At 45.8% G+C, this 17,443-nt stretch overlaps 2 protein-coding genes across 3 annotated transcripts in view; one reads left to right on the plus strand and one right to left on the minus strand.

The window, feature by feature from the left end:
• Positions 1-17,443, minus strand: part of OTOR (otoraplin) — a 149,898-nt gene that overhangs the window by 21,252 nt on the left and 111,203 nt on the right. The window lies entirely within an intron of this gene.
• Positions 14,481-17,443, plus strand: part of KIF16B (kinesin family member 16B) — a 104,226-nt gene continuing 101,263 nt past the window's right edge. For both annotated transcript variants that reach the window (XM_081905984.1, XM_081905985.1), the window contains exon 1: positions 14,481-14,627. In XM_081905984.1, the coding sequence (XP_081762110.1) occupies positions 14,581-14,627 (47 nt within the window). In that variant the 5' untranslated portion in view covers positions 14,481-14,580. The remainder of the gene's footprint in view (positions 14,628-17,443) is intronic.

Genomic DNA, 17,443 nt, shown 5'->3' on the forward strand with positions numbered 1-17,443 from the left:
CCCCTTACTTTTTAGGAGGGGGAAAGTGCGTCTTATAGAGCGAAAAATACGGTAAGCTGTCCCTTCCTCCCAAGACAAGGACTCTGTTGAATACAAAAGCCTTATGCTGCACCGAGTTGCATGAATACAGGTTGCTGTTATTAATCTTCGAGCACTATTTTTTGCACATGAAGCTAAGACCCACGTTAGAGCAGGAACTCGAGTCTTTGATTTCAGTGTGTGTGTGTTCTTCCAGCCACGTGCCCATATAACTTTTTGCAACACATTGCTGTATTTTGTTGCGGGGCCCTGCGTGGTGTCCCTGTTTCCTTTCCTGTGCTGAAAGGGGTCATTCAGCAGTTCAGAACCGCCAACACCCACTCCAGCATTTAGCAGAGTAGAAAACAGTTGACTTAGATAAATAAATAAATCAATTCTAGATGTAAAGGTACATTGATCTCCATCTTGTGAGGCCAGGAAGTGAATCACATTAAGGTCTGACGCATTTATTTATTTATTCATAGATTGCATCCTGCCTTTCCAATTGCTGATTATAAATCAGGGTGGGGGAAATACATTGGGTAGCATCCAGTGACATCGTTCAGATTAAGCAAAGGATATATGCTTGTTCGACTGGCCTTTCAGCTTCTCACCTCCTCCCTGTAGTCACAAAAATCTCTCCGGAGGCTTAATAATAATAATAATAATACTTTATTATTTATACCCCACCCATGTGGCTGAGTTTCCCCAGCCACTCTGGGTGGCTCCCAATCGAGTGTTAAAAACAATACAGCATTAAATATTAAAAATTTCCCTAAACAGATTTTTCTAGAACAGATTTTGGGGGTTCAGGAGGAAGCTGAGGTATGGTACAGTACGTTTCCGAGCACAATTCAAAGTGTTGGTGCTGACCTTTAAAGTCCTAAATGGCCTCAGTCCAGTATACCTGAAGGAGCGTCTCCACCCCCATCGTTCGGCCCGGACACTGAGGTCCAGCACCGAGGGCCTTCTGGCGGTTCCCTCACTGCGAGAGGCCAAGTTACAGGGGACCAGGCAGAGGGCCTTCTCGGTAGTGGCACCCGCCCCGTGGAACGCCCTCCCACCAGATGTCAAAGTGAACAACTACCAGACTTTTAGAAGACATCTGAAGGCAGCCCTGTTTAGGGAAGCTTTTAATGTTTGATGTATCACAGTATTTTAATATTCTTTTGGAAGCCGCCCAGAGTGGCTGGGGAAGCCCAGCCAGATGGGCGGGGTATAAATAATAAATTATTATTATTATTATTATTATTATTATTATTATTATTATTATTATTAGACATCCCAGCTCACAAGGGAAAGCCTTTTGCACAATGGGATCCTGATCTAGAGATTGTCATGCACAACAAGGTGTTTCATGCGACTAGTCTCTTGAGACAGAGCATGGGTGTGCATATTTCCATTAAATTATCACGGAGGTAAATCATTCCCTCCAGATGGCGAGATTCATTTCACTTGCCACATCACATTTTCATCTATCCACTTCTATTATGGCATTTCGTGCCACTTTTGACACAGATACTTGCAGTCCTTAAAACTTCTAATTACTTTCATTAAATGAACCGGGATGAATAAAGTTGTACTATCTTCTTGACATTTGTAGCTAATTGCATCTCACGCAAACCGTGAAATCGTGCCCCCATCTTTGTATTTTATCAGCCATGCAGAAATAAAATATCATTTAGAGGAGGAATAGAAAAGAGGCAAGCAATGAGCGCTACTCATTAAAGCACAACCCAAGAACAATGAGGTCCTTGTGATTATCAGGCGTGTGATATGAAACTTGCCCGTGTGCCCTCAGAGTTTTCTCATTCCTTCATTTGCTGGGAATGTGTGGATTCAGTGCACTTGTCATTTTCTGATTTTAAATAAAGTATGTATCAGCCTCAGGAGCGTGGGCCACCTCTCCAGGGAAGAACCATAACTCAGTGGTAGAGCATCTACTGCATTTTTCGCTCTATAGGACGCACTTTTTCCCCTCCAAAAATTAAGGGGAAATGTGTGTGCGTCCTATGGAGCGAATGCAGGCTCCTTGGCTTCAGCGATAGCAACGCGAAGCCTCCAAAGCGCAGAGGGAGCGCTCGCTCCGCGCTCCGGAGGCTACACGTTGCTTTCGCTGAAGCCTGGAGAGTGAGAGGGGTTGGTGCGCACCGACCCCTCTTGCTCTCCAGGCTTCAGGGATAGCCGCCTGAAGCCTTTGGAGCGCAGCGGGACCTCATGCTGCGCTCCAAAGTCTTCGGGCTCCAGACTCTCCCGGCTTCAGCAGAGAGGGAGAGCTGCACAGCGCCCCTTCATCAAAGCGGGAGGAGAAACGGAAGGGGCTCTGTTTCTCCTGCCGCTTCACTGAAGGGGCGCTGAGCAGAGAGGGGGAGAATTTTTTTTCTTGTTCTCCCCCTCCAATGCAAGGTGCGTCCTATGGTCGGGTGCGTCCTATAGAGCGAAAAATACAGTATGTTACATGCCAATGGGTTGACCCCGGATAAGGGAACTTCCTATGTTCCTAAAACAAAATACACCCATGACTTGGTTTCCTTAGGGTGGGGGAAGCCTTCAGCAACAGTACAGCAGTTATAATCTCAAGGTTCTGGGATCCATTTTTATGGTTTCCATACAATTCGCTAGCAAATTATCCTAATTGTACCTTGACATGGATCTGAGAGAAGAGGCTACAGTGTCCCCAGAAATTAATAACTTCCATATTTATTCTCTCTCATATAAACCCCCCCTTTCCTCCAAGCAATGCAAAGCAGTGCATATGGTTCTTCCTCCCCTTGTTTTAGCCTCAAAACAACTCAGTAAAGATCACCCGCTCAGCTTTTTGGCTGTGAGGAGATTTCATAGGATCATAGAATTGTACATTTGGAAGGGATTGTCTAGTCCCAACCCTTGCGATTCAGGAATCTCATGCTCTACCGTAGACTTTCTTACTTTTCTAATTTCTACAACTTACTGACTATCTGTAATTTAACCGTGCACAATTGCATATCTTTTGTACTGTACTGTTATAACAGTTACACATTATTTTTTAAAAGAAACTGATTTTTTAAAAAATGCATTTGGAGCTCAGGGCATTATGTATATGGGGTTCTTAGCTGATCCACGCAATCTAGATTGCTGCATCATGACTCTCCAGACTATAATCCTACCCCTAAGGATCTGATCCTGATAACCCAAACTCTGTGTCTCAACACATCTGCCAGGAGTTGTTTGCCTATCACCACCACACTTCCATTGCTCTTATAAAGTGCATGTACACTACATGACTCTCTCCCAGTGGTTCATGGGTGGTGAAAAACATTATGTTGATCTGGTCAACATTTGGTTATTGAGTTCACAAAAAGTTCTACTTGTACCTCTGATCGTTCTCTGATTTCACTAAAAACCATCTCCTCCCCACCAAACTTAAACATACTGCTCGAATTCCAATCGTGTGGAATCTATGACTTTTACCAAAAACAAATGCTACCTTATCAGCCCATTCATGTTTGCATTTTTTCCTGTTTGCTTATTTTATCATTTTCCCCATGCTAGCACACTGAAGATGAAACCTGTGGGTGGTTTTGATTTCATTCAGTTGGTTTAAAAATGCATTCTAATTTGTTTAGGTTTCTTTAGAGGGTTGTTATTGATTAGACACAGTGCCATCTGTCTCCATTATAACTTTTTTGTTGGAAATAGGAGCAAAATGTTTCATTCCTTAATTGCATCTAATATTGTGCTGATTGGCTTTCTACAGTTTTGTTGTTGCTAGTTAATGTCTACTTATGAATGAACTGTGCCACAGTGGGTGACATTTTGTAAAGGACAGCATGGTTTGGAATTAAACCAATGCAGTGAATTTAATTGCATCAGATTTTTAAGTGTCAATTTTCATTCTTGATTATTCCTTGCTATAGCTATTTCTACTGGATCCCGTTCCATTCAATAATTCAATAATACTTAATGAAGATAATAGTTTTCTTTAACTCGGTAATGAAGACAAATAATTCATTGTTCACAAATTAACCTATCAAGATATACAGCTAACTTGTCTATCAATTTCAGTGGGTCGTCTCCAAGTGTGATTTAGTTGTAAATCACCCTTGCATACCTACCAGGTAATAACACTAGTTAAAATCTGAGCAAACATAATCTACAAAGAATAGGAGTGACTCACTGATTCATTAATTGCATATATCTTTCAGTTCTAGTATTGATCTTTCTATCCTCATATATTAATATAATTAAATGTCTGCCTGTAGTTTAAAGAACAGATTTGCTCCACACAATATGTATAAAAATAGGAGGAACATTATAATTTATTTCCTTGGGAAACTGAAAGAAAAGTCTCTACTAAGTCACTCCGAGAATTGTGATTTTCACCCAAGGGAAACAGGTATGAAAGCAGGAAATCTGGAGGGCTGAGAGAAGGGTTATTACAATGGATAAGCATTGTTAACATTCCTTAGACTTAGAGCTTCTTAGTTCTGTGTTGCCAGGGAACGGTGATGAGTCTTCAACCTTTTGCCAGGGCTGACGTGAGGCTGCTCCATTAATCCTGAATGCTACAGATATGGGGATCTATTTCATTTGAAATCACAGCAGCACCTACTGTCTAATGGAAACTTGGGAAGGTCATTTCACTAATAAATCTGTAGAAGAATGGAACATCTTCTTTAGAAATTACACCAAACTAAACCACAAGGAAGCTCTACTGAAGATGCTTTCTAGTTTAAAAATAGGTGAGTTTTAAGTGCCCCAGCTGCCTTATAATTATTATAGGTGTATCTAATATTAATATCAGGCTACATCCGGTATTTTCAAAGCAAATTAGTACTAGGCAAGTTGCTGGGATGGCAATTCATGTTTGAATTACAAATATGATGTATTGTTTCAGTGGGTTACATTTATTGCCACACTGCCACTTCTGTTTGTTCCTCACCTGAGCACAGACTAGCCATTTAGTTTCAGACATCTTAAAAAGTAACAATCTGTCTATTTCCACCAATTGCCGAATGCTGAAGGCACACCCAAAATTTGAAGGACCCTGTTTGGAGCAATTGTCTCCACACCATGCAAGTGAGAAACGACCTCACAGACTGTAACCACCGGGCTTTTCTTCTTTCTTCTTGCACTGCCCTCATACAAGTCAAGTAAATAAGGCTACTGGTGACTACTACTGATGGGAGTGTTCAACTTGTGCTTTCAGAGTCAGGGTGCCTTTGAACATATTGCTGGCATGCTGCCCTCAGTTTCTGTGTGTGGGCTTCCTATAGGCAACTAGTTGGCCAATGTGAGAATCAGATGCTAGACTAGATGGGACACTGCCCGATGCAGCAAAATTCTTCTTATGTCCATTGGGGCTTATTTCTGAGTTGGCATATATACAGATAGCATCATTAACTGCAGACTTTACCCCTTTCTTCAGTAAGGCAAGGGTCAAGGCCTGGGGGAAGTGAATTATCTCCTGACACAGCCTTAGAACCATATGGATCCTCAAGGTCTGTTTGACTCTCGCAGATGCTTGATATTTATTAGCTGTTCTGTAAATCTTTCAGCTTCTGTACACAATGCTTCTCCGTGGCCAGCTGCCAATTGCCAGCCAGAACATATCCTGCAAGCATCTGCCAAGGGTCTCTGAGTCTTTATGGGAGTAAGCACTCGTTTAAACACCATTAATAAGAACGCATCTCTTTATCTATTCCTGTCAGGTGTTTCTCTGAGCAATAAGAACATGTCTTGACTTGACACAAGTGTTTGAGGGAAGATCTCAATCCAGGGCTGAGTTGAAGGACAAGATGAGTTCCCCTGCCTCCTCATTCTGTGGCTGAATCTTACTTCACCAGTTATGACACTGTGGTTTAGTGGGTGAAGGCCAGGCTCAGAACTTCCCTTTTTAATGCTGTTTCTAAAGCAGAACTGTATGCTGAAACCACATCGTACAATTTCCCAAATCAGAAATCTGTGTACAGAGTTGCTGAGCACACCCTCTCTCTCTTCTCTGCTTCATTCACCCTCCCCAAACCCAACAGCGAAACGGAGGATAATAATACCAGCCTGCCTTACTGAGTTGTTGTTAGGATTGCGACAACTAGATAATGCACGTGAAATGCTTCGAACACTTGAAACCACTGTACAAAGGCTGCATATTATGATGTCTGTCTGGTCCCATGCAAATTATATCAAAAATGTAAAAGGCATTTGACATATATCCATGCTAATTGTCTGGTGCCTAGGGAACAGCTCTTTGTTGTTGTTGTCTTTACAAATCATAGCCAGGGGTGGGGAACCTTTTTTCCGTTGAGGGCTGCATTCTCTCAGGAGTAATCTGTCAGGGACCTGCCAGTAGTGGGCAGGACCAGTGACCACCCCACCCATCTTTGCCACTTCATGTTCACTCCCTCTGTGGCAGGCTGCTAGCGTAAGGACAAGTCACTCCTGATCCAAACTGGTTGGCTGCAGAGGGCTTCCCCTCATTTATCTTTCCATCATCACTTCATCCATTTTAATGTTTCCCTCTCACCCTCCCTCTGGGCTTCCCTGCCTTCCAGGTGAAAATAGGCTCAGGGTACAATCCCCCATCCCAGCCATGTAAAAGGCTTCTTCTTTCTTCGGAGATCACTCGTACCCGAGTAAGATTGTCTTCCATAAACACGGTTTAAAAAGTGAATCCATAAGTGACTGTGGAGGCCAATTCTGGATCCACATGTCCTTCCACTGTGGGGGCATAAGTTTCCAGGCGGGAGTTGATCATGGTGAGGATTTGCCAAGCATGCCTTCCACATAGCATGTTTCTCCCTTTCGTCCTGATTTTGAGCATCTTCAAAGCCCAGGACACCTTTGGTAAAGGCTCTTCTCCAATTAGAGCGCTCTCAGGCAAGTGCTTCCCAGTTCTCGGTGTTTATACTACATTTTTTAAAGATTTGCCACGAGAGAGTCTTTGAATCTCCTTTGTTGACCACCAGCATTATGCTTACCATTTTTAAGTTCAGAATAGAGTAGTTGCTTTGGAAGATGATAATCAGGCATCCAAACAACATGACCAGTCCAACGAAGCTGATGTTGAAGAATCATTGCTTCGACACTGGTGATCTTTGCTGCTTCCAGTACACTGGCATTAGTTTGCCTGTCTTCCCAAGTGATGTGCAAAATGTTTCGGAGACACCGTTAATGGAATCTTTTTAGGAGTTGGAGATGGTGTTTATAAGTGGACCACGTTTCACAAGCATACAGTGAGGTTGGTGGTGCAATAGCTTTGTAAACAAGCATTTCGGTTTCCCTGCGAAAGTCCTCAAACACTCTGCACTTCAGTTGGGAGAAAGCTGCACTCGCAGAGCTCAGGCGATGCTGGATTTCAGCATCAATGTCTGACTTTGTAGAAAGATAACTGCCCAGGTAGGAGAGGTGACTGGCATTTTCCAATGTTGGATATGTGGCACTGCAGAGGGATTGTTTTGTGCTTGTTGGGCTCCCCTGCCTTTCAGGTGAGACTAGGCTCAGGGTACAATCCCTCACCCCAGCCATGTAAAAGACTACCAACTCAATCTAGTGTGTAGTTCTAAATACAGAGGACAGGATAAGAACACAGAACCCACCCAGTAACCACCAGAGGCTTGCCTTACTTATGTCAATGATGGATCTTACTCTGCCATTAAAATGACTAGGGTACAACATCTCCTCTATACCACTGGAAAAGTGATGTAGGATTCCAAAGAGGAGTGTTTGATTCTATACATCTTCAAGGTTCCATGATTTGTGGACAGGAAAATTAATAAGGGAGGAACAGTAAAGATGCTACAGTTGCACTTGTTTCAAAATTAGATGTCTTCAATCTTCCACTCTAGTCTACACAATTAATTCATCCAATTAATCCACTCAGAGTCTTTCTGATAGTTAAATCAGAATAATATGCTCATTTCCAAAGAGCTGCCTGAGGTGCAGAAATTTGCACACATTATAAGCTTTAGTGGCGTATTAAGAATGGAAAGCTTCATGGATGGGTCTGCTTTAAAAATGTCTGAAAAGGAGTCATTAACAGATTCAGAATTATAGCAACAGCCTGAAAATATATCTGCATATATCTGAAAAGCCCCAGGCTTCTATTGTGGAATTTAAGCAAAAATGGGATTTCTTCTAATGATCATCTACTCTGAAATAATTCTTGCCTGGATCTAACCCCCCCTCCCCCCCAGGTGTTATAAAAATATCCATTGTCTTCAGTGGTATTTTGACAGGATTTTCATTATCTTCAAATATTTCTGTATCAGCTCTGTGCACTCTGCATCCCTTTGCTGTGCAGATAATAAAAATGCATGTGCATTTCTACCCATGAAGTTGTGGATTTTATGTATTTCTGTTTATTGCAAAATAATGCTCCGTTCGTGTGCTGTTAAATCTCTTTGATCTTACTGGAAGTCTTCAGATTTGCCAACGCACCAGGTAGACCACTAGAGGGAGGGAAAGTTGCTTGTTTTGAAATGCATTACAGTGAGATGCTTGGCAGAGTGATAGGTAAAGGTAAAGGTACCCCTGCCCGTAAGGGCCAGTCTTGACAGACTCTGGGGTTGTGCGCCCATCTCACTTAAGAGGCCAGGGGCCAGCGCTGTCCGGAGACACTTCCGGGTCACGTGGCCAGCGTGACATCGCTGCTCTGGCGAGCCAGAGCCACACACGGAAACGCCGTTTACCTTCCCGCTGGTAAGCGGTCCGTATTTATCTACTTGCACCCGGAGGTGCTTTCGAACTGCTAGGTTGGCAGGCGCTGGGACCGAGCAGCGGGAGCGCACCCCGCCGCAGGGATTCGAACCGCCGACCTTTCGATCGGCAAGTCCTAGGCGCTGAGGCTTTAACCCAGAGCGCCACCTGCGTCCCGGCAGAGTGATAGGGTGATAAAATTTTGGGTGCTGAATAATTACATAATACCTGAAATTCTTATAGGGTTTTTTTGCATTTAAAACTTTTTTTAAAAAAATGCAAGTCCCCTCTGCAGGAAAGAGAAAATTGCGCCACGTGCCCTCTTGTCTAGGACTCCACAAGAACAGAATAGTTACTGCAGCATGTTCACATGCACAGCCGTTTGAGGGCCATGCACATGCAAGCTCTACCGGTGTTTTAGGAAGATGAATGTTTCAAGGCTAGCACACAAATGCGCGGTTCCTATGAAATCAATGCCATCTTCCCTGGGAAGCTGACCGAGGGAAACACGATTGCTGACTCTTAATACACTATTGAATATGTAATACAAGGGCTGGATTAGGGGAGGACAAAATGTAAACACTGAGCAGTAAAATCCTTAGAGTGGAGGCAATTTTTTTTTTTTTAAAGGCTATCCGCTATCCGCGATAGCTAATAACAGCATGAGGCTCTGCAAGAAATGAAGAATGCTGTGGTATCCCTGGTGCTCCACATAAAGAGTTTTAAAGAGTGACAGAATAGATCAGCTGATGGGTTGATCAGCAGTTTCCTTCCCTCCCCACCAAGTGCTCAGGATCAGGGATCAAAGGAAAGGATAGTTCTGGAGATGGGCTGATCTACAGCTGTGACGAGATGACATTGCCTTCAAAGCTTTCCCTGAATAAGAGCATCTTGCTGATATTTCATGAGCCGCAGATCAATCTTGGAGAGGGAGGAAATTGGGGGGGGGGAGAGAGATGGCAGTTTCGCAGCTTGGAGCAAATTGAGCAGCACACCCTCAAGCTGCTTGCTCAGAATGCTGCTTTCTGTGATCCATGACAACTTTGGGAAGGCCTCGATGATGGCTGCTAGTTTGGGAAATCAATTTTGGCACAGCTTTCTTTGTCAAGTGTAAAAAAAATTCTGTGCACAGACCGTTCCGTGCGCTCATTCCCACCAGCACCGTACCTCAGAAAGAAACATCAAAATGGAGGGGGGATTGTCTAAATCAATCCAACATAAAAGTTCTGATTTACATTTCCTGGGTATTACATTAGAACTAGCCTTGAGGGAAGTTCCCACCTGACCAAGCCCCTTTCATGTAGAGTGGTACCTCGGGTTAAGTACTTAATTCGTTCCGAGGTCCGTTCTTAACCTGAAGCACCACTTTAGCTAATGCGGCCTCCTGCTGCTGCCAGAGCATGATTTCTGTTCTCATCCTGAAGCAAAGTTCTTAACCCGAGGTACTATTTCTGGGTTAGCGGAGTCTGTAACCTGAAGTGTATGTAACCTGAGGTACCACTGTAATACCAAGGGAGCTGTTGACACTTTGAACTGATCTCATGCAGAGTTATGGGCTGCATAAGGGCTAACAAATTGAAACTTAGTCAGAACAAGGCAGAGGCACTCCTGGTTAGGCAAGAAATGGACTCTGAAATTGCCACTGAGCTCTGTTTTGGATGGGTTAGTACTCCTCAGGTTGACAGCCTGGGTGCTCCTTCACTTGGCTTTTATCTGGGTTGGTGTTCTTAAAACGTGGGTCCCATATGTTTCCAGACTACAACTCCCATCATCCCTGACCATTGGCTAAGCTGGTGGTGGATGATGGGAGTTGTAGTCCAACCACATCTGAGGGCCCAAGGTTGAAGAACAGTGACCTGAATGACTACCTGAATGTGGCCCAACCTTTGAAAAGATTACAGAAGTTTCAGCTAGTCCAGGATGCGGCTGCAAAGATGTTGCTGTGCACATGCCCATGGGATCACGTTACAGGAATCCTGCAACTACTGCATCTTTCCATATCCCCTGACCTGTTTACTAAGATCCAAAGCAAATGCCATTCTCTGGATCCGACCTAGGACAGAAGCACATTTGAGCGGGATTTGGAGCATAGGTCGCTCCCAGCCCTGCCTTGATCCCCAAAGGGAAGGAGAGGCTGCCCAGTTATGGAACGCCTTGTCCCTAGCTGGCCCTCACCCTCACAGTTTTTCATCAGTGATTAAAGTCCATTTTATTCCTATGTGGCAGATACTGTTTTCATTGGTGGTTTTAACTGCTGTTCCCGCCTCCTGGGCTGGTTATTTTTAGATATGGTTGTTTTTATAACATTTTCATTGCAAATGTTGTAAACAGCCCCCAGTGGTGCTTTTGCATCAGAAGGGAGGGAAATGAATAAATATTCTTAAGAACATAAGAAGAGGCCGGCCAAAGGCCCGTCTAGACCAGCATCTGTGCGGGAAGATATTGGGGGCTGAGCAGTAGAACTCTCTGCAGTTGCAAATCCCAGCATTTGACAGCAGAGACAGAACTTAGCAATGATGGCTACTAATTACTGATAGCCTTATCTTCCATGAATGTGTCTAATCCTCTTTTAAAGCCATGCACTTGAAACTAGCATTGAAGAGAGTGCCTCACCTTCATCCAGCTCTGAGCTCTGCCTCTCACCCAATTTAAACTGTGAACTTGCTCTGAATTTTGTTCATCCGCCCCCTCCCATTAGATGTGTGTAGTAAGATTTGAAAAGCCAGAGTTAGATGCCCAAGTATCCAGAGAACTTCTGTCATTAATTCTGACCATCAGAAAGATTTTCCTGAGGTTTAGTCAGAATCTCCTTTCTTGTAACTTCAATGCATTGGTTCGAGTCCGACCCTCCAGAGCAGCAGAAAACAAGCTTGCTCTATCTTCCATGTGAAAGCCCTTGAGATATTTGAAGATGGCTATCATCATTTGAAGATGGCTATCATCTGTTGTCTTTGTCCTTGGAGTTTTGGACATATCTCCTGACAAACCTAGACAGCATCTTAAAAAGCAGAGACATCACCTTGCCAACAGAGGTCCATATAGTTAAAGCTATGGTTTTCCCAGTAGTGATGTATGGAAGCGAGAGCTGGACCATAAAGAAGGCTCATCGCCGAAGAATTGATGCTTTTGAATTCTGGTGCTGGAGGAGACTCTTGAGAGTCCCATGGACTGCAAGAATATCAAACCCATCCATTCTTAAGGAAATCAGCCCTGAGTGCTCACTGGAAGGACAGATCCTGAAGCTCAGGCTCCAATACTTTGGCCACCTCATGAGAAGAGAAGACTCCCTGGAAAAGACCCTGATGTTGGGAAAGATGGAGGGCACAAGGAGAAGGGGACGACAGAGGACGAGATGGTTGGACAGTGTTCTCAAAGCTACCAGCATGAGTCTGACCAAACTGCGGGAGGCAGTGGAAGACAGGAGAGCCTGGCATGTTCTGGTCCATGGGGTCACGAAGAGTCAGACATGACTAAACAACAACAACAATCATATCTCCTCTCAGTTTCCACTTTTCCAGGCTAACCATACGCAGCTCCTTCAAGCTCCTTCATTAGGCTGTTTCCAGACCCTTGATCATCTTGGCTGTCCTCCTCTGCACACATTCCAGCTTGTCAACATCCTTCTTAAATTGTGGTGCCCAGAATTGGACACAGTATTCCAGGTGTTGTCTAAGAAGACTGGAGTGGTACTATTACTTCCCTTGATCTGGACATTATACTTCTCTTGATGCAGCCTAGAACAACATCAGCTTTTTTTGCTGCTGTATCACACTGTTGACTCATGTTAAGCTTGTGGTATACTAAGACCCCTAGATCTTTTTCACATGTACAGTGGTACCTCGGGTTAAGTACTTAGTTCATTCCGGAGGTCCGTATACTTAATCTGAAACTGTTCTTAACCTGAAACACCACTTTAGCTAATGGGGCCTCCTGTTGCCGCCACACCGCCGGAGCACGATTTCTGTTCTCAATCTGAAGCACAGTTCTTAACCTGAAGCACTATTTCTGGGTTAGCGGAGTCTGTAACCTGAAGCGTATGTAACCTGAAGCGTATGTAACCTGAGGTGCCACTGTACTACCGGCAAGCCAGGCATCCCCCTTCTTACATTTGTGCAGCTGGTTCTTCCTGCCTAAGTGTTGAACACAAGCCAGCACCTTGCCCAGGTTTTTCTAGATTTTTTTTTTAAGCCAAGGATGAAACCTGACCTTTGACAGCTTCTGCACCATTCACATCCTGGTGTTTCTTTCCATCCCTGGACTAGGTGCGCCACTGGCCTGATTTGGATCATGGATCAAAACAACTTCCTTGCCTCACAGGTGGTTGGGCTAAGTGGCATTTTACCCCGGTCAGCCAGACCTGTGGCACCTGCTGATATTGCAGGTTCAATCCCTGTGTGTTCGTGCATATTTCTATCTTGCAGGGGGGCTGGACTTGATGACGCCTGGGGGGGGGGGTCCCTTCCAACTCCTGCTGTTGGCATTTTACCACAGTTGCCCAGACCTGTGGCACTTGCTGATAATGCCCAGGTTGCAGGTTCGATCTCCATGGGTGGGTGTGCATATTCCTGCCTTGCTGCGGGGGGGGGGGGGAACTGGACTCCATGACGCCTGGGGTTCCCACTTCCAACTCCTGCTGCTGTTGACGTTTTACCAGAACTGTGGCACTTGTTCTTAATGCCCAGGTTGCAGGTAATAATAATAATACCTTTATTGTCAATGTACAACCTGTGTAAAGGTAAAGGTAACCCCTGACCATTAGATTCAGTCGTGGCCGACTCTGGGGTTGCGGCGCTCATCTCGCTTTATTGGCCGAGGGAGCTGGTGTACAGCTTCTGGGTCATGTGGCCAGCATGACTAAGCCGCTTCTGGCGAACCAGAGCAGTGCACGGAAACACAGTTTACCTTCCCGCAACAGCCTATTTATCTACTTCCACTTTGATGTGCTTTCGAACTGCTAGGTTGGCAGGAGCAGGGACGGAGCAACGGGAGCTGACCCCGTCCCAGGGAGTCGAACCGCCTACCTTCTGATCGGCAAGTCCTAGGCTCTGTGGTTTAACCCACAGCGCCACCCGTGTACAACCTGTGTACAATGAAATTAACCGAGCCTCCCCCCCAAAAACCACTCAGTCTCATTGCACTCTTTGCACAGGTGCGGTCCGTGTGTGTGTGCATATTCCTGCCTTGTAGGGGGTTGGGCTAGATGACTCCAGAATGTCCCTTCCAACTCCTGCTCAGTGGCGTAGCATGGGTTATCAGCACCCGGGGCAAGGCAAGTAATTTGCGCCCCCTAACCCGTGGATTTGCGCCCCCCAACCCATGGATTTGCGCCTCCTAACCCGTGGATTTCCCTAACCCCCAGAGCGGCCGGCCCCCCCTGCACCCCCCACGCTAAGCCACTGCTCCTGCTGTTGGCATTTTACCTCGGTTGCCCAGACCTGTGGCGCTTGCTGATAATGCCAAGGTTGCAGGTTCGATCGCCGTCTGCGTGTGTGCATATTCCTACCTTGCGGGGGGCTGGGCTGGGCGACCCTAGGGGGTGGGGTCCCCCTTCCAAGCCTACGATTCCATCATTCCCCCCTCCCTCCGCTTTAACCCGGGCCTGACCCACCCCTACCCCACCTCCAGGCGGGTGGGCAGCAGGCCGGAGATCGCGCAACGCGTTCGGCGGCGTTTGTCCGCCGGCGGCACCCTTACATCCTCGGCGCCCGGCGCTGCAGGGCGGTGCTGCGGGAGTCGAAAGCGGCGCGCGGGGCGGCTGAAGGGCGGGGCGAGGCGGAGGGCGGCCTTTGGCAGCGCGCGGGGAGCCGCCGGGCGGAGCGGGCCGCGTCCGGGAGAGCGACGAGGAGTAGGCAGGCCGGCGGCGGGGAGGAGGGGGGGTGTCTGGGCGCCATGGCGTCGGTGAAGGTGGCTGTCCGAGTCCGGCCCATAAACCGCAGGTGAGGCAGCCAGAGCCGAGCGAGAGGAGCTCGTGCCCTCCGCCCCCTCCCCTCACGCACGCCGCCCCCCCCCCGCCGCGCTCGCTTTCTTCCCACGTTCTCCCCTCGTGGGTCTTCCCTCCCCCGCCCGGCTGCGACTGCAACGCGCACGCGCAGTACTTGTTCCCTCACCTGCCAGCTCCCGGGTGCGCGTCGTGGCGCAATGATGGGCGGGGGGGGGGGGGCTGGGGAGACAAAACAAAAAAACCGAAAAAAAGTGTCTTTGGTATAATGAGATTTGAGATTGAGAACAGTTTCCCTCTTTCTTAGAATTGGAGAGTTGGGAGGGTCCCCCGGGGGTCATCTAGTCCGACCCCTTACAAGGCGGGGGTCATTTGCCCAAGGTGCGACTCGAACCCACGACTTTGAGACTGGGAGTCTCCTTGCTGTGGCGACCGACCGAGCTCTGCCTTTTTATTCGTTCCTTCTACGGAAGAGGTTCTGGCAGAGTGGCACCCACAAGGAAAACAAAACAAGACAAGGGCACCTGCTTGAAATGCCCTTTTTCTGCGTAATAAAAGGACAAACTGCCTCCCTGCTGGATGAGATGCCGGTGTAAACCATCCTGGGATAGCTTGGTCTCAGGGCTGGGGGTTCAAGCCGCACGTTGAGCAAAAGCTTCCAGCTTTGCAGGGGGTTGGGCTAGATGACCCTTGGTGTCTCTTTGAACTCTGTTGTTCAAACCCTGTAAACTTTGCTGCCTTGCTGGCAGAACAATGGCATGTTCTGTCATGACTGTTGGGGAGCCAGGTGCGAAGGAGGCTCCTGCGACTTCCAAAAGTAAAGAGCATTTTGGGGAGGTGTTCTGGCTCCCCCCTTCACAGCTGCCGGAGTCTCTTCCCTGAAACTAACAAATAAAGGGCACAGGAGAATCTGTTCTCTCTCTCCCCCTCCCTTTTAAATCTGGTCGCCCTAACTTATTAGATCTGGGAAAGTATAATGTATTTTTATTTAGCTACTTATTTATTCATCACCTTTATAGCCCGCCTTTCCTCAAAGGTGTTCAAGGTGGCGTACATAACTTCTCCCCATTCTGTCCCCACAACAACCCTGTGAGGTAGGTTAGGGTGAGAGCCAATGACTGGCCCAAGGTTGCCCAGTGAGTTTCATGGTTGAGTGGGGATTTGAACCCTGATCTCCCAGGGCCATGTCCAGGACTCTTAACCAGTACACCATACTTAGAATTCTGTTCATACAAGGTACTGACAAACATATTTCTGGTGTCCAAAGGAGGTAAAAACAAAAGTGTACTATCTATTGAGGAGGTGCGCACACCACATGCTTAAATGTGCGTATATGTTCACACACACACCCTTTAAATAAAGCATGCCAGCTGTAAAACTCTGCCAAAGTAATTTTATGATGCTTTGTGCTGAGCTTGTGCTTTTGTATAAACTGGTGATGATTGATCGTTTTGTCCCTGGCGGCTTCTAGCAAACTCACTAAAGGTTCATGTCAGTTCTTTGGAAGGGCAGATGTCAGCCAGACATGTAGGAAGGTGGGTTTTATCACACCTCTGTAGCTCTATATATTATCTATTTGTTTCAAAGTTGTTATGAAAGTCATCTTAGCATGGGAAGGTGCCTCAACTCAGCATCTCCATACATAGTTGTAGTTGTTCTGGGGTGAGTTTGCAAGTGACCAGTGTAAGGAATATGTTGAGCACCTACTTGTGAACAGGAGAAAATGCATTGGGGTTTTTTCCTCACATGTGTGGTTACTGAAATAATACATGAAGCTGAGGTGGAGCTAAAAGCAATTGACCCTGTTCATCATTCTGCATACATATGCCCTACACACATTGCAGGGGGTTGGACTGGATGACCCTTGGGCGCCCTTCCAACTCTAAAATTGTATGATTCTTTGTGAGTAGAACTGTGTTGTTTTCCCAGTCTGATAGGATTTAGAGAAGGTAATTTAAGGGGTATAATTTCAATGAATGAAACTAGTGTGGTGAAATTTAATTTGAAAGAAGTAAGCAGTATAATGAGATTTCAGATTGAGTGTCTAAGATTGAAAAGATATCGGACAGGTTATACTTCTTCTTGGCACTAGAAAACATTCTGTCCTTAACAGTTCTGCGTGCTTAATCTGTTGGAACTCAATAACCTTATTCAAGAAGTGTGGGATCTTGTGGTTGTGGTACACATACATGCTCAACACACACAGAAGTGGTTGCAGACAGTATATAGGGATCATGACAGAGTACTTTTAAAATAATCTATAAATGTGGTACATGCATCTTTTGCTTTGAAACAAAGTCAATAAAGCTCACAGCATTTATCTTTATGTAACTTTCTTGAAAATGTGTTTTAAGTTCTTGAAAATACACAAACAAGGATTTTCCGTAGCTGCTGCTTGCAGTTTTTGGAGCATAACAGAACTCTGTTCTTGTAGCACTACTGAACAAAACACTGGCCATTGTTGGCTTATTTTATTTAAGATATTTATATACCACACAATTAATTTGCATTTCTAAATGGTGTACATAAACAACAATCCACAGAAAATGGGACAATGAAACAAACACTACCTTAAAATGCCTGCTGGAACAACAACAAAATAATGGTCATGGGCCTGAAGTTCAGCAAGGAGCTGTCTAATCTCAGCTGGGAGGGAGATCCACAGACTTTGACCCATTAGACTGAATGTACAGTTTCCAGAAGTTATGAGCCCCAAAGATCTCAGTGATTGGGCCATGATAAAAGTGATCAGGCAGTCCTTAAGATATCCTTGACCCATGTTGTTAAGGGCCCTGTCAATTAACACAAGAGCTT

Source organism: Podarcis melisellensis, assembly GCF_964234715.1.
Source record: "Podarcis melisellensis genome assembly, chromosome: 3".
NCBI lineage: Eukaryota > Metazoa > Chordata > Lepidosauria > Squamata > Lacertidae > Podarcis > Podarcis melisellensis.